The following is a 25,405-nucleotide window of genomic DNA, read 5'->3' on the forward strand; positions in this document are numbered from 1 at the left end:
ATGCAGCAATCCTCAGTGGTCACTGCTTTGGTCTGTAACTGCAGGTTCCTACCTTAGCTTCTCTCATGGTGGACTATAGTTTGTAAGCTAGATAAACCCTTTCCTCCATGAGTTGCTTTTAGTCAGTGTTTTATTAAGGCAACAAAAAACTAAATAGATCACATCACATGTCTAAATGTATCCTTCTACATTATTTTTCCTTGAGAGACTAACTCTACAATGTTGCCTAAGAAACAAAGGAGTCATTAATAAGTATATTCAAACTAAGGAGGGAAAGTAGTTTAGGTTATTAGGCATCTCCCTTCTCTGAAGAAAGAAATTTTGTCTTAAATGTCTACCAAACCCAGTATCCTATTAAAGCCCTTCATAAAAGAGCATTCTATGGCCAAGTCTGAGCAGAAAGCAATGAGAAGCAGGAGTCAACCTGCAGGGTCTTGCGTTGGCTTTAAGGTCTGTGTTCTGTTTTCCATACACAAGAAGCTGTTTGAGGACAAGTTGCTTGTAGGTGAAATCGTTGTTTCATATTCGTATCTGTGTGGACACAGGAAACATTCACTGTGAGGCATCAAGTGCAAGGAGAGCATCTGCAGAAGAGTGATCCTGCTTCCCTGAAAACAGGGCATTGAGGGGCAGTAAGGACATTTCCACAGCAGCCAGTCTAGTCATTATGAATCCTGTGGTGTGACAATGGAGGTGATGAAGCAGGTAAATCACTTGCTGCACAAGACTTATGACCTGAGTTCAGTGCCTGAAACCCCCATGGAAGTGGAAGGAGAGGAATGACTATATAAAGTTATCCTCTGATATACACATGTATACACACACAAGCAAACATGTAAACGCAAGCACATCCATACAGACACACAGATAGACAATAGACAGGTGATAGATAGATAGATAGATAGATAGATAGATAGATAGATAGATAGATAGATAGATAGATAGAGGGAATTCTTTATCAGTAGGCTGGACATGTAGCTCTGTTTTAAGCTCCAGAATTCATGAACTGGGTGTTGTGGTCCGTTACTGAGGCACTTGAGAGGTGGAGATGAGAGATTCAGAAGTTCAAAGTCATCCTCAGCTACATAGCAAGTTTGAGGGCAGGCCAGGCTTCATGAGAGACTGTTCCCCACGCCACCCACTCCCCAAAAAACTAAAAAAAAAAAATGTAAATAAAATTAAGCAGTCAGTATTGTCAAAAAGAGATTGAAAATCACCAAAAATGTATCCCTACTTACATTTGGCTCTCAAGTCTCTATATGAAAGAAAACTAACTTTCAGATTCTCTATCGTCAACTTTCTGTGATATCTATATGACTATTTCCTAGAAATAATTGGTGTTAGAAAACAAAAGCAAGGAGAGAGAGGGGGGGAGAGGGAGAGGGACAGAGAGAGAGAGAGAATAAAGTAGAATTAAGAAGACAAAATCTTTAGAGAGACACAAGACAAAACAAGATATCTGCTCTCGATTCTCTGAGCTGTGTCCCTATTCTTCCTTTCTGTTAATTCAAATAATCATTCCTCCATGTTTTCAATGACTTCAACAGAAGAAAAATACAAACATCATAATGAGAGGTGACAGAATCCATCACCTAACAACTCATTGTCATGAGTCCAAAAGTGCTAATAAACTATGGTCATTAATATTGAGCAATCACTAAGGATCATTGTCCTAGAAAGAAAATGTCAGAATGCAAACGTAAAGGAAAATGTGTCCATTTGAGTCTCTCTCCATTTGAGAGGATGCTGAATTTATTTCTAAGTCTTCTGTAGATGAAAGACAGCAAGGAGGAAACACAAGCTGCTGAATTCTGCATGAGAGGAGCTATACTTGCCAACATTTTCATTTCTGCACTTCACAATACAGTGCAAACTTCAAAACAACTTTCCCTTAGAATAATTAGCTGGAGATCCACACAGAGGTGGCCAGTGAACTGTGGACAATAGCCTGTGTCTCTCTACTCAGGATCCCAAGAGACTAGGACAGATTCAAAGAATTGTCACCTTTGGAAGAAGATAGAAAAGCACGATAGTCAAATATTTCTTGATATTGATTTGAATAGAACAGAAGGTTACATATACTTTTCAAATTCCATCTACCAACTTTCAGTTCCCTTTAAAAATACTGGAGAAGATAAAATATCCTTCATTTGGTGCATTATCACTTAAAACTGAATTGCTCATTCGAGGTCCGTTTATTCCCCTAAATGACAAAAAAAAAAAAAAATGGCGGTAAAAAGATTTCCAACTGAAAGGGGGCAAAGTCTATTTCTGCAAATGGATTCAGATGTGGAGATATAGCTCAATTTGTCATTGGTGCCTGGCAAGCACCAATCCTGGGTTTGATCCTGAGCAGTCTGAGCACCCAGTAAAACCAGACCTGGTAGGGACTGTCTGTAATCCCAGCACTCAGGAGACAAGAGGATCAGAAACAATGAATATCCTTAACTACAGAGTGAGTTTGAGGCCAGCCTGAGGTACATGAGACCGTATTTAAAAGGGGGGGGGGGACTTATGAGATACCAGATGCTTCTGTGGGTAAAGATGTTTGTGCACAAGCCTGACAACTTAGATTCCACCTGAGGTACCACAGAGGAGGCCCACAGAATCAGCTCCCGAGAGTTGTTGTCTGACCTCATCTGAAAGCACACATACACACACAAACACACACAGAGGCACACACACACACTACCACAACCAACACAACATATACAAACAAAATAGTTAAAAGTGATTTTAAAAATGTAAATGAAAGATTGAAAGTATAACTATACTTGGGGACAAACAGAGTCACAGAGGGAAAGACATTGAATTTTTGAGAAAATAACAAGATGTTCCCTCAAAAGAGGTATTCGAGGTGGAGGGGTGTTCTTGACAACAGAAATTCATAAATATGATAATATGAGTGGCAAGCCCATTCAAGAGGTTGAATCTCCCAGGAAGCAGCAAGGAGATGAGAAGACATGAAGTTTGAAATTGAAGATGGCAAAATATGAATAGGACATAGGATGCTGTTGCCCAAATAGCAAATATATATATATATACACATATATATATACATATATATACAAATATATATACATATATATATAGTGTGTCTGTGTGTGTGTGTAAAACATACATATAAAATAGATAAAAGATCTTAAAAATAAAAGGAAAGGAATAACAAAAAGAGGGGGGAGGCAGGGGGAAGAGAAAAGAAGAAAAACAAATTCCTAAGGAAGAGAATAATGGAGGACTTCAAGGAAATTGCAGTGAGCTGACTTAAAAGTTCACAGTTCTGAGGTAGGGAAGTATGACAGACAACAGAGACATCCCCAGGAAAACAGTGAAGCCCCTGACCTCTGTTGGGGATTCACACTGCCAGGCAATGAGGGACCTGTGCCATAACAATAGACACAGAGAAAGGCAGTCAAATGAAAAAAAGAAAAAGAAAAAGAAAAAATCAGGTGCTAAATATTAAATCTATGTAAAAATTGAGTTCTATGACAAAGAATAGTATGATTTTATGGTAAGAAACATTTTATAGTCATACAAAAATAAATAGTAAGCTCTATGTATCATTAAATATTTAAGTATTAAAAACTAACAAGACATGACAACAAACAGAAGGACTGAAAAACTGTCCCAAGAAACCAGGAATGACAATAAGAAGTAACTTAACATACTTTCACTTTTACAATTTCCTCTGTAAGTTATTTCAACAAAGATGAGAATAAAAATCAGTTATGACATTGATCTATCTCCTGGTGGCCTACAATGATGTCAAAGTTTAGGTCCCTAATAACCAGAGTATCAAATAGTCCTAAGGAGGGACTCGGCACAAGGCTTATCAAATTCAGAGAATCCAGTCGTGTGTCTCAATTTCATGAAAGAGGTGGCTTAAATCTCTACTTCACAAATGGGCTGGAGGTACCTTAAATGGACCCAAGGCCACAAGAGTCACACATATGGTCAGGCGAGAGACTACTTCTCCTAATTTCTGAATTAGTCTTCTGTACTTTGGGGGATCACTGATCATCCCAGAGAGTAATTTCTGAGCCTAATTTCTTATAGGTTAAAGTTGAATCTAACATATCGTCAAGGACTAGAATACTTACCGGCCCATGAGGAAATGAGGTAAGGACATTAAGAAACACCCTAGGCCCATAATCACACATCCAATACCAATCATGATAGGTCTGTGCAATTTTGTTCCAAAGTAACTCACGAGTATAATCAACAAAAGATTTCCTGAGAGAGGGAAAATGAGAATGCGTGGTTTAGTAAATTATCAGCAGATCTTAGTCAACTGCCTCTCCAGCATTTAGACTCTAGGGTTCATTGTTTAGCATCCACATGAAGAATACAGGGAGAGGGGCTTAGGATGTTTGGGGTATTGTTTTAATATATAAAGCAATTGTGGTCCTGAGGGACTAATCTCTTCCTCTCTGGAAAATACTAATGCTCTATTCAGAATCATCCATTCTTGGTATTGGCTAGAAAAGCAAGTGTAGGCCTGCACATCACCTCTGATCTCTCCTCTCATGCCTGCTCTATGCAGACTCAAATGTGTTCATGTTTTTTAGCTAACTATTTAAAACCACCTTTCTTGCTCAACATGGCCAAGCTGGATGCCTGCTTCTATTGTCATTTCTTTCTTTAGAGGACGTAATACTGTCCAGAGTCCTCATGCTCCAACCAGGCCTTAGGTCTACATTGCAGGAGTCAAAGGGTCAAAGCAAAAATTCATCTTTGTGGTTTAGAAGAAAGCATGGTTTACAAAACTTGCTGGGGAGCCCCATGTTGACAGAGATGCCTTTGATAAGTATGTTTGGGAATCGAAAGAACAAGCAGTACCTGGTAGCACACACCTGCCATCTCCAGCTACTGGAAGGCCAGGAGAGGAAGACAGCAAGATCAAAGTCAGCCTGGGCTACAGAATGAGTGAGGTCAAGGTAATGCGACATAACTTGGCGAGAACATTTGTTGCTATCTTACTTTAAGTACTTTAAAGACAATTTCACTTTGAAGAACTATGATTAAACTGAGACAAGAGACACCAAGGGCTCTGTGCTACTTGGTTTATTAAGAGAAACTTCCCCTCTTTCACCTTTGTATTTTTTATTGATTGATTGATTGATTTACGTTGATTATATTATTTATTTACATTTCAAATGTCATCCCCTTTCCTGGTTTCCCTCCCAAAAAACTCCTACCCCCTGCTTCTATGAGGGAGCTAACCACCCACCCATTCCCACCTCACCACCCTAGCATTCCCCTACACTGGGGCACCAAGCCTTCATAGGATCAAGGGCCTCCCCTCCCACTGATGCCTGACAAGGCCATCCTCTGCTACATATGTTGCTGGAGCCATTGGTCCCCCCATGTGTACTCTTTTGTTGGTGGTTTAGTCCCTGGGAGCTATGAGGGGGCTCTGGTTTTTTGATATTGTTGTTATTCATATGGAGTTGCAACCCCCTTCAGCTCCTTCAGTCCTTCCCCTACCTCCTCATACCCCAGTTTGTCACTAAAAATCAGGGGCTGTGAAGTTCATTCAACCTTCTTTGGATTGTGTCTGACAGAATTCAAACACAGGAAAGAATCCTTATTTTCTCTAGTGACTAAGCAAGGAGAGCCATCAATCCCACAGAGTTGGGAAAAGACAATAAAAATTTGCTCTCTCCTTTGGAACACACATTTCCCAAGTCTCCCAAAGCAATCTTCTAAATTGCCAAGGAAAACCCTTAGCTTCTCTTTGAGTTATCAAATGACAGAATTAGATATTGCTGCTCCTAATTCTGCCACTTGTCAGAAAAAGGTAACCCTGTCTGTGAATATAGAAATAATTAGTTGTCATCATAGGTGTATTTAAATAAGGGGCTTCTTCACACTAAATCCAGCTATTTCATCACCATTAAGACGCATGTAACTCAGTCAGATTAAACAGCATAATGCAGGACATGAGGAGAAAATGTCAACATATAAAAGTAAGTAAATGTATAAATAACTCACCAATCTCAAAGCTCCCATTGATAAGTCCAACTATAGATGTGGGGATATCGAATTGTCTCTCTATTTGTGTAAGCATGGAATTCATATAAATTCCTGAGAGTGATTTGGATACATATGCACATGTTAATGCCAACAGAAACATCTAGGAAGGAAAAAAAAGCTTAAGAAAAAAGGAGAACACTGTTTTTTGATTATGTGTCTGTCATCTACTGACAAAATAAGCTTCCACAATGAGATGGATGACTGTATCCAACATAAACATCCCTGAACATGCAAGAAATATTAAAGTGTAATCTCTGCTCTGCCATGCTGTGCTCACTCAGGACATGCAGGTTAGCAGTTGTGTTGTTGATAGGTGTGGTTTTGTTCATTTATCAGTGTACTTTATTCATACGGAAACACATGGAGTTGTCCTACGTGAGACACAGCTATTGATGGGTCTTCAACACTATACTGTTAACCTGCAGGACAAGTGCTGTCCCTCTAAAGAAGGAAAAAAAGAGAATACAAAATGCACTAAAGGCATTGTGTTTGCAGCAAGCCTGTTATGCTCTCTCTGCAGAAATGACAGGTCTCTGGATGTCTTTGGCCAGTTCAATACTTTGTCCTCTGGTTTTGCATTCTTGGGCACAAAAAGCTACATTCTCACTGCTAGTGGAGGCAGTGGCCACAGCAAGGCGATCTCTTTTTTACTTCCTGGTGCAATATTCCTTGCAACACCTTATCTGAGCAATCCAAGTGGTGTTAATGGTATAGAATCACAGGGAAAGACATTTTGAGGGTCCCTTAGGTGCAGGATAAAGCATGGCTATGTACTCAAATTATTCTGTGTTAGATTAGTACTTATTGATCATAAATTTATTGTCACAAATAATATAGGTAAACCTGAGCAGAAACATATGCAAAAATTTTAAAAAAGGAATTGGAAAATGTGGATGCCAAGTTCAGTGTAGAATAGATGTTTGACTTCTAACTCCAAATCCCATCTGCAGAGATATTTTCTCTTCTCGCTGTAAATATATCAGACGGTATGGATAATATTTACATGAGTTTCATATTTTAGATCCTATACTTAAGAGCAAGGTCTACTACATTTAAAAATGATCAGAATTGGGAAGATTGTTTATTCTATTTACGTTTTGAGGAAAAATGCTAAGTAAGTAGTGAGCCCACTATTTTTCCTCTAAAGTACTTGGTTCTGTGAAGAAGTAAAAGAAAGCAGTGGCCATGCACATCCAGGTCTCCTGCTGCATGACATCTGTATTCATGAAGCTAATCCTACCTCAGCTCAAGTCTAAAGCAAAGCAAACTCCTTCAGTCTTTTCATGCTTCCTAGGGGAGTTTTTTTTTCTTTTTTCTCCTTTTCTTTAACTTTCCTTTATGTGTATGTGTGTATGTGTCTGTGTTTGTTTGTTTGAGATGGGTTCATGTGTACATATGTACATGGGAGACCAGAAGACAACTACAGATGTAATTGCTCAAGAATTGTATGCAATTTTTTTTAAAACAGAGACTCCCAGCTGCCTGGAATTTACCCAGAAGGCAAGGCTGGCTCATTAGTGAGCTTCAAGTATCTACCTGACTCCATCTTTTCATGATGAGATTATGGTCATATGTTGCCATGCCTAGTTTAGAAAGTAGGTTTTGGGGACTGAACTTGGAACCTCCTACTTCCAAAGCAAGTCCTTCACTGATTGAGGCATCTCCTGCCTTAGGCTCCTTAAGAAACTGTTCCTCACATCAAAACAATCATCCATCCTGACCAAGTAGGTTTCATCCCAGGGATGCAGGGATGGTTCAATATACAGAAATCCATCAATGTAATCCAGTATATAAACAAACTCAAAGACAAAAACCACATGATCATCTCGTTAGATGCTGAGAAAGCATTTGACAAAATCCAATACCCATTCATGATAAAAGTCTTGAAAAGATCAGGAATTCAAGGCCCATACCTAAACATGATAAAAGCAATCTACAGCAAACCAATAGCCAACATCAAAGTAAATGGTGAGAAGCTGGAAGCAATCCCACTAAAAGCAGGGACTAGACAAGGCTGTTCACTCTCTCACTACCTATTCAACATTGTACTTGAAGTCCTAGCCAGAGCAATTAGAGAACAAAAGGAGATCAAGGGGATACAAATTGGAAAGGAAGAAGTCAAAATATCACTTTTTGCAGATGATATGATAGTATATATAAGTGACCCTAAAAATTCCACCAGAGAACTCCTAAACCTGATAAACAGCTTCAGTGAAGTGGCTGGATATGAAATTAACTCAAACAAGTCAATGGCCTTTCTGTACACAAAGGATAAACAGGCTGAGAAAGAAATTAGGGAAACAACACCCTTCTCAATAGTCACAAATAATATAAAATACCTAGGTGTGACTCTAACTAAGGAAGTGAAAGATCTGTATGATAAGAACTTCAAGTCTCTAAAGAAAGAAATTAAAGAAGATCTCAGAAGATGGAAAGATCTCCCATGCTCATGGATTGGCAAGATCAACATTGTAAAAATGGCCATCTTGCCAAAAGCAATCTACAGATTCAATGCAATCCCCATCAAAATTCCAACTCAATTCTTCAACGAATTAGGAAGGGCAATCGGCAGATTCATCTGGAATAACAAAAAACCGAGGATAGCAAAAACTCTTCTCAAGGATAAAAGAACCTCTGGTGGAATCACCATGCCGGACCTAAAACTGTACTACAGAGCAATTGTGATCAAAACTGCATGGTACTGGTATAGTGACAGACAAGTAGACCAATGGAACAGAATTGAAGACCCAGAGATGAATCCACACACCTATGGTCACTTGATCTTTGACAAGGGAGCTATAACCATCCAGTGGAAAAAAGACAGCATTTTCAACAAATGGTGCTGGCACAACTGGCGGTTATCATGTAGAAGAATGCGAATTGATCCATTTCTATCTCCTTGTACTAAGGTCAAATCTAAGTGGATTAAGGAACTCCACATAAAACCAGAGACACTGAAACTTATAGAGGAGAAAGTAGGGAAAAGCCTCAAAGATATGGGTACAGGGGAAAAATTCCTGAATAGAACAGCAATGGCTTCTGCTGTAAGATCAAGAATCGATAAATGGGACCTCATAAAATTGCAAAGCTTCTGCAAAGCAAAAGACACCGTCAATAAGACAAAAAGGCCACCAACAGATTGGGAAAGGATCTTTACCTATCCCAAGTCAGACAGGGGAATAATATCCAATATATATAAAGAACTCAAGAAGGTGGACTCCAGAAAATCAAATAACCCCATTAAAAAATGGGGCTCAGATCTGAACAAAGAATTCTCACCTGAGGAATACCGAATGGCAGAGAAGCACCTGAAAAAATGTTCAACGTCCTTAATCATCAGGGAAATGCAAATCAAAACAACCCTGAGATTCCACCTCACACCAGTCAGAATGGCTAAGATCAAAAACTCAGGTGACAGCAGATGCTGGCGAGGATGTGGAGAAAGGGGAACACTCCTCCATTGTTGGTGGGATTGCAAGCTTGTACAACCACTCTGGAAATCAGTCTGGTGGTTCCTCAGAAAATTGGACAAAGTACTACCGGAGGATCCCGCAATACCTCTCCTGGGCATATATCCAGAAGATGTCCCAACCGGTAAGAAGAATACATGCTCCACTATGTTCATAGCAGCCTTATTTATAATAGCCAGAAGCTGGAAAGAACCCAGATGCCCCTCAACAGAGGAATGGATACAGAAAATGTGGCACATTTACACAATTCAGTACTACTCAGCTATTAAAAAGAATGAATTTATGAAATTCCTAGCCAAATGGATGGACCTGGAGGGTATCATCCTGAGTGAAGTAACCCAATCACAAAGGAACTCGCACAATATGTACTCACTGATAAGTGGATATTAGCCCAGAAACTTAGGATACCCAAGATATAAGATACAACTTGCCAAACGCATGAAATTCAAGAAAAACGAAGACCAAAGTGTGGACACTTTACCCTTTCTTAGAAATGGGAACAAAACACCCATAGAAGGAGTTACAGAGACAAAATTTGGAGCTGTGATGAAAGGATGGACCATCTAGTGATTGCCATATGCAGGGATCCATCTCATAATCAGCTTCCAAATGCTGACACCATTGCATACACTAGCAAGATTTTGCTGAAAGGACCCAGATATAGCTCTCTCTTGTGAGACTATGCCGGGGCCTAGCAAACACAGAAGAGGATGATCACAGTCAGCTATTGGATGGGTAACACGGCCCCTAATGGAGGAGCTAGAGAAATTACCCAAGGAGCTAAAGGGAACTGCAACCCTATAGATGGAACAACAATATGAACTAACCAGTACCCGGGAGCTCTTGTCTTTAGCTGCATATGTATCAAAAGATGGCCTAGTCGGCCATCACTGCAAAGAGAGGCCCATTGGACTTTCAAACTTTATATGCCCCAGTACAGGGGAATGCCAGGGCCAAAAAGGGGCAGTGGGTGGGTAGGGGATTGTTGGGGGTGGGTATGGGGGACCTTTGGGATAGCATTGAAAATGTAAACGAGGAAAATACCTAATAAAAAAAAAAGAAATTGTTCCTTCTTTTCTTTAACGGTTTTTATTGATTATATTTATTTACTGGTGATTCCATACATACATAGTATGTTTGGATTATTATCTTCTTCTCTTCTCCTCCTGTCTTCCCCATCAACACCCACACCCCTAGCAATCCTTTTCTAGGATTCATGATTTGGGATTTTTTTTTTGGTTAGTTGATTGGTTGGTGTGTGTGTGTGTGTGTGTGTGTGTGTGTGTGTGTGTGTGTGTGTGTGTGTATTTTATTTTGATCCAGGTAGCTTAACCAGGGTCATCTGTATAGCCATTGGTTTAGAACTTAGCATTGGTACATGGTGAGGTTATCAGTGTATGCATGGCTGAAGACCATGAAAGCCAAGATTTCCTCTGCCCTAAGAGACTTTTCTTAATGATTATATGTCTAAGCTTAATAGGCAAAAGCTTCAGGATGGTACTGTAGACCTTTGACCACCTTAACATTCTAGATAGTTCTAAATTTAGAGGACAGAAATCTATTTTTAAACAATTACATATAAGTTTTTCTTGAAAACTTGTAGTTTAACATTTTCCTATAACATTCACATAAATGTCTACTGTTGTTAAACTCCCAAATAAAGTAACTGTGGTGGTTTGAAGAGAAATGACCCCCCCCATTAGCCCAAAAATTTAACATTTGACCCTCAAGGAATGGCACTATTAGGAGTGTGGCCTTCGTGGTTGAGTGTGTCACTAGAAATGGGATTTGAGGTTTGAGAAGTCCAGCTGGGTCCAGCGCCCCAGTCTTCCTGATACCTACTGATCTGCATGTAGAATGCTGGGCTCCATCTCTACCACCATGTCGGCCTTCAGGCCACTGCTTCCTGCCATGACAATAATAGACTAAACCTCTGAACTGTAAGCCATTCTCAATGAAATGTTTTTCTTTATAAGAATTGCAGTGATCATGGTATCCCTTCACAGCAATGGGAACCCTAACTAAGACAGAAACCAAAGGCGAACTTGAGAACTAGTGTTTGTGGTGATAGCTTATGATGTTTCTTTATACATGCTATCAATACTAGTAACTAATGATTACAATACTCATCATTATCCTATACCCATCGTCATTTGAAGCTGGAGTTACAGCTCAGTAGTTAATAGTAGTAGCTACTCTTTCTGAGGACCTGGGTTAAGTTCCTAGCACCCACATTGTGGTTCAAAACCATCTCCAGTTCCAGGGGATCCAACACTTTCCTCTGGTTTCCAAGGATAGCAGACACACAACTGGTACATCAACATACATAAGGGCAAAACATCTACATACACAAAATAAAACATAAATTTAGGGAAAGTAAAACATCTTAAAGATGGAGGGGAAGGTATAAATTAGAGAGAGGAGTTGTCTGGCATGTGTAAGCACCTGAAAGTTAATCTCTCATGCCAGTAGTATTGGATAGCCCAGAAGGGTGAGCGCACACACATACACACACACACACATGCAGGCACAGTTGCAGGCAGTCTCCCCCATACATACACCCACATACACATGAACAGAAAGAGAGATTGAGAGATAGAGAGACAGAGAGAGATGAGAGAGATAGCTTAGAATGGTTTTTATCTTCAAAAGTGGGACTACCAATACCTTTTCAGATGAAAACACTAAAGTATAGACAGGTTGCATAGACTGCACAAAATGACACGTGTAATAAGCATGGGAAAGGTTAGCAGCCATGGGACCTGGGCTCCTCAGAAGCATGTGAGAACTGAGGGATAACCTAAGGGGAGTTGGCTTCCAATAATTGGTATATCATTGCAGGTAAGACTACTTTCCAGGACCTGAGTCTGAAGCCTCTTTTACATCAATATATGGATGTGAATAAAGATGAAACTAGCTTTTGATAAGAGGCTGCAGCTTAGCAAAAAATGTTTGAGGGACGCTACAGAATTTCCTGGGTTAATGTAAGTGATGTAAACTTAACCTAAGTTCACATTTTATGATGTAAAGATGCCCTTGCAGCTTAGGAGAACAATAGTTGTCTCCAAAATACTGAAAGAAACATCAAAGCAGACAACAAAATGGACTGTTTTCTTAAGAAACAATGACCATTATGTTGCCAGTGATTGAAGAAAATATTTGTCTGACTGATCAAAATGCCATCTTTATATATTAATCAACAGAGTGCTTCTGTCAGGAAACTGTTTCCTAGATGTGACCTCTGACCTTCTGTCAGGAACCCCTAAAGATAGATCTCTGATCTCAGGCTAAATTCCACCTGAAAATAACCGACACTTAAAACATTTAAACCCACCCTCCTTTAAGGCACTCTAAACCAGTGCTCCTCAACTTCCTAACGCTTGTGAGCCTTAATACAGTTCCTCACGTGCATCGACCCCAACTATAGAATTATTTTTGTTGCTACCTCATAACTAATTTTGGGACTGTTATGAATTATAATATACACATCTGTGTGACCCCTTTGAAAGGGACATTCGACCCCCCCAAAGGGTAGTGACCCACAGTTTGAGAACCTTTGCTCTAAATCATTTTGATAAATTTTCTTGGCTGAATAATCCTGGAAAGACATCTATAAACATAAAACCATCTTCTTTAAGGCAAGGCTTTCATGTTGGAAAACTTCATGCAAACTGAGTAATACTATAAGCACTTTCAATGTTTGTTTAAAAAGACTTCCACGAGTATAAACATACATGCATAGGAAAATTCCGTACCTTGATCTTAGAAAAGCATCTGACCCCATGGGTTGCAATCCTTTTCTCTGTTTCTCCCATGTTGTTCTTCTGATTGTCTCCAAATGACTATTCTTTAAACAGTCTTACCACTGTTTTTCCAAGAAAGCAGATAGTTATCAATTAAATTATTTACTGAACTGTAATATGTCATTCATTCAACAAAAGAAAAATGGAAAAAATAAAACAACAACAAACAGCAAGTGTTCTCTTAGGGCTAGGGTATCTTAATCAGGGTTTCTATTGCTATGATAAAATACCAGGACTAAGTGCCTTTCATAGTGACTGTCACCTAGTCATCTTAGTTCTTAGAGAGCCTCATACCTAGCCATGTGACCCTCTCACAGATTTCTCTACAGTTAAAGCAGTTTATGTCTTCCAATCCCACAGGAAGAGCTCCCGTTGAGGACTAGGAATGATGAGAATGCCTATCCCACTACTGTGCAGTACAGCATGGCCTAAAAAGAGAATGGCTGTCCATCACATTTTCCATTTGTCACTGACTCCATAAAGTCACAGAAGGATGAAGTCCAGTACACACACTGAGGCTTTGTGTCATCATAAATAAAGTTCAAAGAAACTATGCTCAAATTTTGATTCATGGAAACACAAAGACAAATTCATTTTACATTGAGCCATTAACGTGGTTAAATGTGATATATAAACAACAGAAAAGAATGCAACGATATCCATTGTGTTTGTACAAAATCTCTGCCTCACTGAACCAACAAAGTCTGAATGCCCAGGCTTCTTTCCTGAATTCCTTGCATTCCAAGACTCCCCCGGAGTCTCACAAAGAGAAACACACTGAGACACTGTTGAGTCAAAGAATCCTGGGGAGACACAGAATTTTAATTGTGAAAACAACCTAAGTAAAAACAGCAAATACATCTACCATCTGTGGATGAATCCAACAATTCTGTGTTTAAAAATGTAGAGTTTAGGAAGAGACCAGACACTTAAACAGAGAACTAAATGTGGTTATTTATGAGCTTACATGCTATGTATGGCTGAACATGTCCATCTCTGTGTGGGCAATATATTGGTACGAGTATTTATATGCAATGCAGAAATTAAATAATTTGAGTTCTATTCAACTGTTCCAGCCTCATCAAACTTTACTTATTTTGTGTCTTGAAAGTAGATTTTCATCACCACCAAAGTATTTTTATTTCATACTTATGCTACCAAATTTACTTTAGCATATTCATATGATTTCTAAGCATTGTCCACAGCACTAATATGTGAGAATGCACTGAACAACATCTATTCTACAATTAATACAGAATGGCTCTAAGGTTTTAAAACATCAAAACCGTTTGCCAGAGTTCCAAATCCCAGTCACCACTGAGCAATTCTGTATGACTCTAGTTCTCTTTATTGCCTTATGTTACAACAAATACTTTTTGAACACCTACATGTGCCAATCACTGCATGAAGCACCAAGATTCAACAAAGAACAAGTCAAGTTTGTTGTTCTGTAGAAAATTGAGGTCACTCAAGATGCCATAATCACCAGAGAAAGATCCTATTCTTCTCTTGGGAAAGATATGTGTGTGTGTGTATGTGTACATGTATGTATAAATACATATACTTACATACACACACACACACACACACATATATATATATATATATATACATTGTGCTTGAAATATAGTGATAGATAAGTAGATGATAGATAGATAGATAGATAGATAGATAGATAGATAGATAGATAGATAGATAGATAGATAGATAGATAGATAGATATACACTGCAATACATATGCTGAGGTATAACTGATTTATTGTGGACATAGGAAAGAAAATTCACAGGATATGGATTAAAAGTACAAGGACTATCTATCTTGGCAGTTCTGAACAGACATACAAATGAAACCCCAAAACTCAAGGCTCCCACATGAAACTTCAAGTTCATTTAACTTTCTGAGAGGGCTGGATATTGATTTTGGAGACAATGGTAGAAGGGGGCTATTTGTAGAAAAGAGGAATCTCATGATTTAAATCTATACCAAATATAGAGTAAGCATCCAACTCTAAACTCTCCTCTCCTGCCGCTCTTTCTCATCCATGGTTCAATCTCTCATCAACCTTTCCTTCTTCAGTTCCTCTCTGCTCAGGCATGAGCTCAGGTTGGTCACCCTGCCCATCAGTGAGAACGAACTTACTCCTCTCCCGTGTCAAAGTTGACTTTGCTTTCTTCCGTGGCTTCAAATGTAACAGTTCTAAATATCTATTTTTAATTTTTTTTCAGCAAAAAAAAAAAACTGGGTCTAGTTCCCAGAAGATCACTGGACATTCTTTCTGTGAGCACACGGTAATTAATCACCTGGGTAGTTTTTATCACCACCTTGAAGATTCTTTTGAAAATACTTTTGTTGTTTCAGAATTTTACAAACAAGTGTCTTAACTGTAAATAAACCATATGAAGCCAGGCACCTGAAAACAGATTCAATGTTAATAAATGAACCTCTACTTTCTTCTAATGTGCCAACATTCTCTGTGAAAAATATTATTCCTTTTCAGATGCATTTAAAAGATGCCTATAGGGAAGCAAAGGCAAAGAAACATCTGATCAGTGATTCAGAAAAAACATGTAACCTAACACTGAACCATGCCATGTTCTGCTACTAAACACTTTGAACCTAAATGGGAAATGTGCAAGAGTAAGTGCCAGCCACGTGAACAGTGTCATTGGTTAGCAAGGCATTGTTTAAACAATGACTCCTGCTCCCAGGATCAGAGCATACAGATACATCCATATCAATTGTCAATGCTCATGAAAATGTCATGTTGTACTTTTAATTAAGCAGAGAAAAAAAATGTGATGTCTCCCTCTCTTTAGCATTCACATGAGGGGAGGGAGCATAGCACATGCATTCTCGGGCAAAAGTAGCCACAAATCTGAACCATTTTCATTGTTTATTTTCAAGATGTATGATGGAATGTCTGCACTTGAACTTTTTAAGAATACAGCACATAGTTATTAAGTAGGTGGCTGAACTTACTATGAAGCAGATCTATAGAACAGTAACTGACTACCTTACAGTACTGACACTATTCTCACTGAGTAAAACACTAGGGAGGGACACCCTTTGGTTGGTGGCCCTTAGAAACATCTGAAACATGGGAGAATAGAACTCTATACAATGTGAATAAACATGCTCACTCACTCTCAGTATCCACACAGTTTGTATTATCAGAAAACACGTGCTGTTTATTCCACCTACTCTGTAATACTGAGTTAACGAAACAAAGGCTTTGCTTTACCTTGGCCAAATGAGAAGTACATACATGAAGAAGCTTTAGAAAATGGTGTTCTCGCTGGTGACGGAAAAAGAAATTCACAGCAGCAAATGTCTCATGAAAGGTACCTGTTTCCAGAATCCTCTGATTACCTCTGTGAGAGACAGCCTATTGGGTGCCTTCCAGCTGAAACACTTTCAACCAATACCAAGCCGAGGAAGGACACAATGACTTGATTCATAGCAAATTATTTTACACTTGTCAGCTCCTTCCAATAAGAAATCAAAGGAGACAGTACTGAAACCCACCTGTTAAGCCTGACATGCACAGGAACGCCACTTTTATATCCTACATTTAAGGTACATGGAATATGCCCTTCAAGGAAACCTAACCAGGCACCAAGAACATTACCCATTCTTGTGTTTTTACCATGCAAAACAAGACTAGCACACAGACAAACCATCTAGCCACTTTGTGACTGTGGATGTGTTCTAAGTTTGGATTAAGAAGCAGAACAAGAAATTTGATACACCAGTACTTCCTTTAAAAGAACCAGCAGTGAATAATATTTATGTCACTTCCTGCACGAGAGAGAGAGAGAGAGAGAGCAAGAGAGAGAGAGAGAGAGAGAGAGAGAGAGAGAGAGAGAGAGAGAGAGAGAGAGAGAGAGAGAGAGAATGGGGAGATAGTTGCAGGAGATGTCAGTTTTCCACACTTGAGACATGTGCTTTAACCAAAACCTTACCAGGCAGCTCTAAGCTCTCTAATGTATAGTCCTGTTAAAACCCTGCAATTACTGGCCAAAGCAAGAAAATCAGCTCCCCACACACACACACTTTGAAGAGTGCTCACTCTTGATACCTAGTTGCATCAGAGTTTGGTCCATGTCTTTATCCCCTCATGGCTGCCTTGTACTTGCTCTCAAGAGGTCTCAGAAAAGCTATCATCAAGTAGGTATTGCTGTGATGCAGTCAGTTTCAGGGAAAAATATTGATGAAAACTATTCTCATGCCTGTAATAAATAGTGTCCCTTGGGAGCAGTATAATAGTTTAACCATAAAATACTGGTAAGAAAATAGAGCTCAAGCTAAATACCAGAATAGTCACAAAGGCAAAAGAAGAGTTGGGAAGTCAAACTGGAGAGCAGGCTAAAGGCTGTATCAGAAAGGGAAAGCACTGAGATGCAGAGGCTTTAAGACCTCAAGGACATAAAGCCACCATTGGAGGCTAAGAAGACTCTGATTTTTCTCCCATCCTCTACAATCCCAGTGTCACACAAGTATTTCCCAGTAACACAATTTAAGAGAGTTACCTAATGAACAGGGAACCTTCAGGTGTCTGTCTCTGAGATAAAGAGCTGAGAGAACATGGGTGATAATGAATGTGAGACCAGATGAACACCAACCAAGGCAACCATAACCCCCACTGCAGCTTTAAATATGCCTAATGCACGTTATAAAATGGGTACACAAGCAACATTGAGCCAATGGTAGCTATTTGCTGCTACATAATAGACTTAAGTCCTCAGTGTTATTCTGACTCAGATCAGAAGACATCCCCTTGCATGTTTCTGCAGCTCTCAGTTCCTACACTCACATCCTTGAGTGACACTAAACACAAGGGTTTGCCATCATGTCAACTGGTTTCTTGATTGAATGGGATGCATGAACTCAGCCCTTCAATATCACTGTCAAAGTCATCAGAACTGCAAAGAGCACAGTCTGTCCACAAGTAAAAGACCAAGCGTTGGAAGGATGACTTCCTGGAAATCTACTTGCCAAAAGAGACTAGCCATCACATCCTGAAATACCTGCTTACTTACAGCTCTAGGTGACATTGTGGACTCCAGCTGTGGTGTGTGCTTTTCAGTTGAGTGGCTAACACACAATAAATGTCTAAAAGAGTCTTTGCTCCTGAAGGACTGTTGCTACACTGGAAAGACAGCTCTGATCTCATTTAGAGAACACATTATTTTGATAAAGTTGGATACCATGGGAGATTATAGATAACAGAAAATAAATGTCAACCTGACATATGCTTTACAAATTTCATGCATTATTCTGGAAACTTTTGTCATACTCGTGCATTAAATTCTCCTAAAGTCCTATGACTTGAATACTGTCACTTAATTTTAAAGATATATGTTTTAAAGGACAAAGGCATTCAACAGCTGCCTGATGTCACATAGATCATAATGGCAAAGCCAATATTTAGCTCTGGAGACTCTTACCAATGGCAGCAACCTGACCCTTCTCAGGTGCAAGTGTCTATGTGTACGTCCTAAGCCAAAATCTTCTAAATGGGTTTACAGTTAATTTAATTTTAATTCTCCTTTGGAAATTTCTATGTTGCATTCTATAAATATCACTGGTGATTTTTATTTCTGGTTAAGAATAGTGGCTAAGCTAGAGAACTACTACTTGAGAGCCCTTCTCCTTGGTCACAGGACTGAGCATGGGACTCTAGCACAGACAACAGGTAGCTCAAATCCTTTCAACTCCAGCAAGGGATGCGGAAATTCTGCTTCTGGCTTCCAAGGGTGCACACAACACGCACACACACACACACACACACACACACACACACACACACACACACACACGTTCACCGACAAATAAATAGGAGGAAACCTTTTAAATAAAAGATGAAGGGTACACAAGCCTATAATCCCAGCTTGAACACTACAGAGGAAGAGGCAGGATAGTTTGTTTGTTTGTTTTTATTATTATTATTGTTATTGTTATTATTAGATGTTTTCTTCATTTACATTTCAAATGCTAACTCCTTTCCTAGTTTCATCTCCAAAAAGCCCCTACCCCCTCCCCCAGCCCCTGCTAGTTCAGAGTGAGCCTAGTCTTCCCAGTGTACTCGATGCTAAGATGCAGAAGGTGAGCCTGCCTCAAAGGAAAAAAATTAAGACAGTTGGAAAATTAGTGTTACTATAATTTACTTGACTCTTTAATATTAGCAAGAATACTATGTACTTCTGAGCAAGATTAATGTATGTTAACTCTTTTTGCTAATTATTATCTTTGATTTCACCCAGGGCATGTGTCAAGTCTCCTTATTTGCTCTGCTCATATGATTTTATCATAGATTTGAGCTTAATGAGTCAGTTGAAGGCCTTACTAAGTCTCAACCCAGAGCCACTGAATGACCAAATGGTTCCCTGAGACACTGGACAGAATGTCCTGCCGCCTGCATATATTAGATGTCAGAGCTTATAGTTCAGGCTTCTATGTGGATGATGGAAAACATCACATATTCACATCGTGGGGAACATCTGGAGGCTCTGAATAAACACTGGGGATAATCAGAGACTGGTTTCATCAGACATGTGTATATATAACTTGACATTCATCAGCATCATGCTTCGGGTCATTAGACAACTTTCCGTGTTCATTTGTGGCCATGTGCCTTCGTGTTTGCGTGTCTCATGGACTATTGGACAAAGAGGGCATGCTTGAGGAACACTGGTATTAGCTAGAACATCTGGAGCTTAAGAAAAATAGTCTGATAAATTGCTTTCTCCTGATGCTCATGAGGCAGAGAAAGGGAGGGAACCTGGGTGGTAAAGGGAGGGAAAAGGAGGAACACGATCAGGGAAAGGGGGACAAGAGAGAAGCCCAGAGGGCCAAGAGAATGAATGGAAATAAGCAGCATGGGGGACCCTCTAGAAAGTACCAGAGACTCAGGAGGTGAAAGATTCTAAGGACACAGTGGGGGTGACTTTAGCCAAAATGCCCAACATTGAGGAGAGAGAATTTGAAGAGCCCACCTCCAGTGGATAGACAGGACCTCAAGCTGAGGGACAGAGTTATTAACTTGCAGTCAAAATTGCTGACCCAGAACTGTTCCTGTCTAAAAGAACTGCAGGGACAAAAATAGAGAAGAGACTGAAGGAAAGGAGGTCCAATGGCCAACCCCACTTGAGATCCATATCATGGGAGGGAACCAAGCCTGATGCTATTACTGATGCTATGGTGTACTGTGGAGGGCACAGCAGTTCCCTGAGAAGTTCTACCAGCAGCTGACTGAGATGGAAGCAGATATTTACACACAACCATTGAACTGAAGTCTGGGACCCCTGTGGTTGAATTATGGGAAGGATTGAAGAAGCTGAAGGGCAAAGCAACCCCATAGGAAGACCAGCAGTCTCAACTTACCCGCTACCTAGGGAGTTCCTAGAGACTGAGACACCAACCAGGAGCATACATGGGCCAGTCCAATGCCCCTGGCACAAACACAAGAGAGATCTACCTGGTCAGGCCTTAGTGGGAGAGACTAAGAGACTTGAGACTTGAGGCCCCAGGGAAGGGGGAGATTGGGGTGGGGAGCACCGTCTCGGAGGCATGGGGGAGGAGGAATGGGATGAGAAACTGTGGGGGAGGGACCAAGAGGGAGGGCAATGACAAGAAAGTAAATAAATCAAATAATAAAAACTGAAAAAAATTTTTCATTTTTTTATTAGAAATTTTAATCTAGTACCTCAAATTAGACTGTTTTATGGTTCAGAAATCAGTATTTGGAAAGAAATTGTATATACCTAGGAATTTCAGACTTGGAGAAATATCTGCAAATAAAGATATAAAAACCTATTCTCTTATCTCCTCAAAATTAAAGAAAGTTAACATTGTAAAAATTTATTGATTGTTAATAAGCATCTGTGGATTTGAAATTTGAAACATTATGAAACCAGCTTTTTCTGATTTTAACAGCTTAACATATATAATGAATGCCAAGCTACAACTTGCTATCTTTGAATTTAACAAGTCATTTTCACACACAATGTTATTTGACTACAAAAGTGCTTATCATTCATTAAGTAACATCATATTTAAGAAAGAAGACATTTGTTTGTAGTAATTATTGCTGGATATCATTATCTCTACATTATCCTAAACAAAACACATTAGGTGGGGTCACCTATTTAAAAACAATCATTTTAGACATTAGTCAAAAAATATCAGTAACAGTAAACTTTGGGGGGTGAAACTATATAAGAAAGAAAAGGCGGGGATGTGGAGAAAGAGGAGCACTCCTCCATTGTTGGTGGGATTGGAAGCTTGTACAACCACTCTGGAAATCAGTCTGGCGGTTCCTCAGAAAATTGGACATAGTACTACTGGAGGATCCTGCAATACCTCTTCTGGGCATATATCCAGATGTTCCAACTGGTAAGAAGGACACATGCTCCACTATGTTCATAGCAGCCTTATTTATAATAGCAAGAAGCTGGAAAGAACCCAGATGCCCCTCAACAGAGGAATGGATACAGAAAATGTGGTACATTTACACAATTCAGTACTACTCAGCTATTAAAAACAATGAATTTATGAAATTCCTAGGCAAATGGATGGAGCTGAAGGGCATCATCCTGAGTGAGGTAACCCAATCACAAAAGAACTCACACGATATGTACTCACTGATAAGTGGATATTAGCCCAGAAACTTAGAATACCCAAGATATAAGATACAATTTGCTAAACACATGGAACTCAAGAAGAAGAAGACCAAAGTGTGGACACTTTGCCCCTTCTTAGAATTGGGAACAAAACACCCATGGAAGGAGTTACAGAGACAAAGTTTGGAGCTGAGACGAAAGGATGGACCATCTAGAGACTGCCATACCTGGGGATCCATCCCATAATCAGCTTCCAAACGCTGACACCATTGCATACACTAGCAAGATTTTGCTGAAAGGACCCAGATATAGCTGTCTCTTGTGAGACTATGCCGGGGCCTAGCAAACACAGAAGTGGATGCTCACAGTCAACTATTTGATGGATCACAGGGCCCCCAATGGAGGGGCTAGAGAAAGTACCCAAGGAGCTAAAGGGATCTGCAGCCCTATAGGTGGAACAACAATATGAACTAACCAGTATCCCGGAGCTCTTGACTCTAGCTGCATATGTATCAAAAGATGGCCTAGTCGGCCATCAGTGGGAAGAGAGGCCCATTGGTCGTGCAAACTTTATCTGCCTCAGTACAGGGGAACGCCAGGGCCAAGAAGTGGGAGTGGATGGGTGGTGGAGTTGGTGGGGGAGCCAGGGGGGGGGGGCTTTTGGGATAGCATTGGAAATAAATGAAATAAATACCTAATTAAAAAAAAAGAAAGAAAAGGCAAAAGTTAAAAAAAATAACCCAGAGGCTGCAGCCTTAGTGGCTCTAATAAGTGCCATACGGAATAAAGTAATGAGAGGGGGAAAAAGGAGAGAGTTCCAACTTTGATATTAGGAGTGTTCCACAGTTAGATGTATCTAGGGTGTGATGGGACATCTCACAGTTTATCATCAACATAGTAGATGACCTCCAATGCAGGACGACTAGCCACTGGATCAGAAGAGGAGAGACTTAGTTGCCCTGCTGCATCTCAGTTCTGTAACCCCAATCTCTTTAATTATTAAAAATTTAGTTATTGTTAGTGGGGGCACATATATACATGGTTTCTGTGCACGAGTACAAGCACAGGTGTGCCATGGCACACTTGTGGGGGGGGGCAGTCACAGGACAAATTTCACAAGTCTGATCTCTCTTCCCATTGTGTGAGGTTTAGAAATGGGATTCAGGTCCTCGAGCTGAGTGACAAGTGCCTTTACCAATGGAATCTTCTTACTAACTACAAACCTTTTCATTCTGTCACTTAACCTTATTTTCCTGGCTCACGTGACTGACAGTTCCAATCATGTCTCCTTAAAATGTCTGCAAAACTAATTATTTCCAGTCCTGTGATGATCTCTTCTTGCTCTGAGAACTAACCACACACAGCACTTGTGATTTCCTACTCACAGCAGACATGACAAGGTCTTGTATACAGCAGTTGATTAATAAATGATCATTTCCATTACCTATAGTTATATAAACAACTCTATGCAGATATACTCCATTTGTTGTTAAGAAACTTCTGCTTCTCAATAACATCTTATAAAAGTCACAGTACTTCAAGATCGACATTGAAATAAAAATAGGCAACCCTTGAGCAAGGACTGCCTCTCATGGGACACGCCAGCCAGTGCACACCACTGCCTCCCACCCATTGCAGAAACAGAGGCACCTATTTACGTTTCATTTCAGGGAAAAGCAAGAGGTTCATGGAGGTGACATTCCACAGAGAATTAGGGTGACAGTAATCCAGCATGACAAAACTGACTCCAGTCAGTGTTGGAGGTTGAATTTCATATCTTGTATTACTTTTAAAAATATGTCTAAGAGAGTGACCAAGAATAAAAACCAACTAGACTCTTACTGTTGGGTATCTTGGCAATTTTGTGTAACAAAGATTTGTGTTCATTTGTGCTCAGAACGACTGAAGGATATTCTTCTCAATATCATTGAAGTTTTGGGGCTATCTCTGGAATCATCCCAGTTGTAGGGTGTGGAGTGTATCAAAGCTGAGCACACTTGCAGACACCGGAGGTGCAGGCGAGATTCTCTCTGCTTCTATAAGGGCAACTGAATTCTCTTTGCTGGACCTCGACAGTTCCATTGTATAATGAATTTTTATTATCATAATACAAAGCCATGAACCTTATTATTAGATGCACCTGTTTTATCTGCATCTCTAATGAAGCCTTGTTGCCATTCCAGAAGCTTCTCCTCCTGTTCTATTTGCAGCATGGCACCAGGAATGTGATTCCCAAACACTGGGGTCAAATGTAGCTTCCATATGTTGTTCCATTCGGTGTAAATACCAAGAACTTGGCTGAGACTTTATCCTCTGAACTCAGCACGTTCAGGTGGTATTTATACTAATGTATTTTCTTCATTTTTTAATTTCTCTGCTTGTGTGCATATGCGTGTGCATGTGTGTGTTTGTGTGTGGCTGAGTGCATGTGTGTATGAGTATGTATGCATGTATACATGCCATGTGTGCACTCTACCCATTAAGCTATTGCCCCAGCCTCCCATCTTAGAGCTTCCTACAGAAGGGCTATATTGAAAAACACATCATCAGAGCTACCTTTCCTCTGGAAGATAATGACTCTGTTGCTAGAAGACCATTTCCAAAGGTTAGGCAGCCTGCAGAGCTCTACGGTGGATCTCAGAGGGAACACTCAGAGGGAACAAAGGCCTCTGATACCCTCCAGTTTGTAACTACCACAGTTTTGAGATTCTTTAATAAATTCGTAACTTTGGAGCATTTCTACTCAGGTGACCCTAGTGATGATTTTTCTCTACTATTAGCATAATGAATAGGTATTTGGTAGAGTCTAAATCCATTTGATTTCATCTGTTTTATGTATTTCATATCATGAAAGCATGATGTGATTGTGAGTACTGTTGGTTGCTTTTGGGATTTTAAGCCTTTTCCCATGTTTGATTATAAGACATTCAATCATCTGAAGCAATAGTCTCATCCCAATGCATAAGTACCACATATTCGACGTCCAGAAGCCACCTCAAAATAAGAACTCATCACTACGTCACTACGGTGACAGAAGTTGAGAATGTCTAATCCAAACCCAAAGATCTGAAATCCCAAGTCCAAACTTTCTGAGCAACAGCATGACACTGAAGTGTAAAACTCCCCTGCAGCTGTAGTCACAGGCTGTGAAGCACCTGGTGTGAATGCTGGGAGCTGAGCTCTGGTCCTCTGCAAGAGCAGCACATGTTCTTAACCTCTGAGCCAACCTTCCAGCCTCAAACATATTTAAAAGGACAAATAAAGATCTACCATAGTAGCTGAAAAATGTTAATATATACATGTATAAACATTAAACATGTCCACACACATATACACACACACACAAAGAACTCATATGCCCCTGCCTTGAATGACATCAGAGGCACAAAGTTGAAAGTTAAAAAGTTAAACAGCAGACTCAATACATCCAACTCTTTTGGACTGCCAAGCTTTCTGAAGATCTCATAGGTCAAA

At 39.8% G+C, this 25,405-nt stretch overlaps 1 protein-coding gene across 2 annotated transcripts in view; it reads right to left on the reverse strand.

The window, feature by feature from the left end:
• The window catches only part of Slco1a5 (solute carrier organic anion transporter family, member 1a5), an 88,755-nt gene that overhangs the window by 27,971 nt on the left and 35,379 nt on the right, over positions 1-25,405 (reverse strand). Inside the window, exons 1-5 of one of the 2 annotated variants that reach the window (NM_001267707.1) lie at positions 16,552-16,677; positions 13,262-13,371; positions 5,995-6,136; positions 4,101-4,233; positions 425-531 (exon numbers count right to left, since the gene is read on the reverse strand). In NM_001267707.1, coding sequence (NP_001254636.1) covers positions 425-531; positions 4,101-4,233; positions 5,995-6,136; positions 13,262-13,321 — 442 coding nt within the window. In that variant the 5' untranslated portion in view covers positions 13,322-13,371; positions 16,552-16,677. Of the gene's footprint in view, positions 1-424; positions 532-4,100; positions 4,234-5,994; positions 6,137-13,261; positions 13,372-16,551; positions 16,678-25,405 lie in introns of those variants that run through there. The other variant, NM_130861.3, reaches the window with a different exon arrangement.

The sequence above is a fragment of the Mus musculus genome, chromosome 6, assembly GCF_000001635.26.
Source record: "Mus musculus strain C57BL/6J chromosome 6, GRCm38.p6 C57BL/6J".
In the NCBI taxonomy this organism is placed as follows: Eukaryota; Metazoa; Chordata; class Mammalia; order Rodentia; family Muridae; genus Mus; species Mus musculus.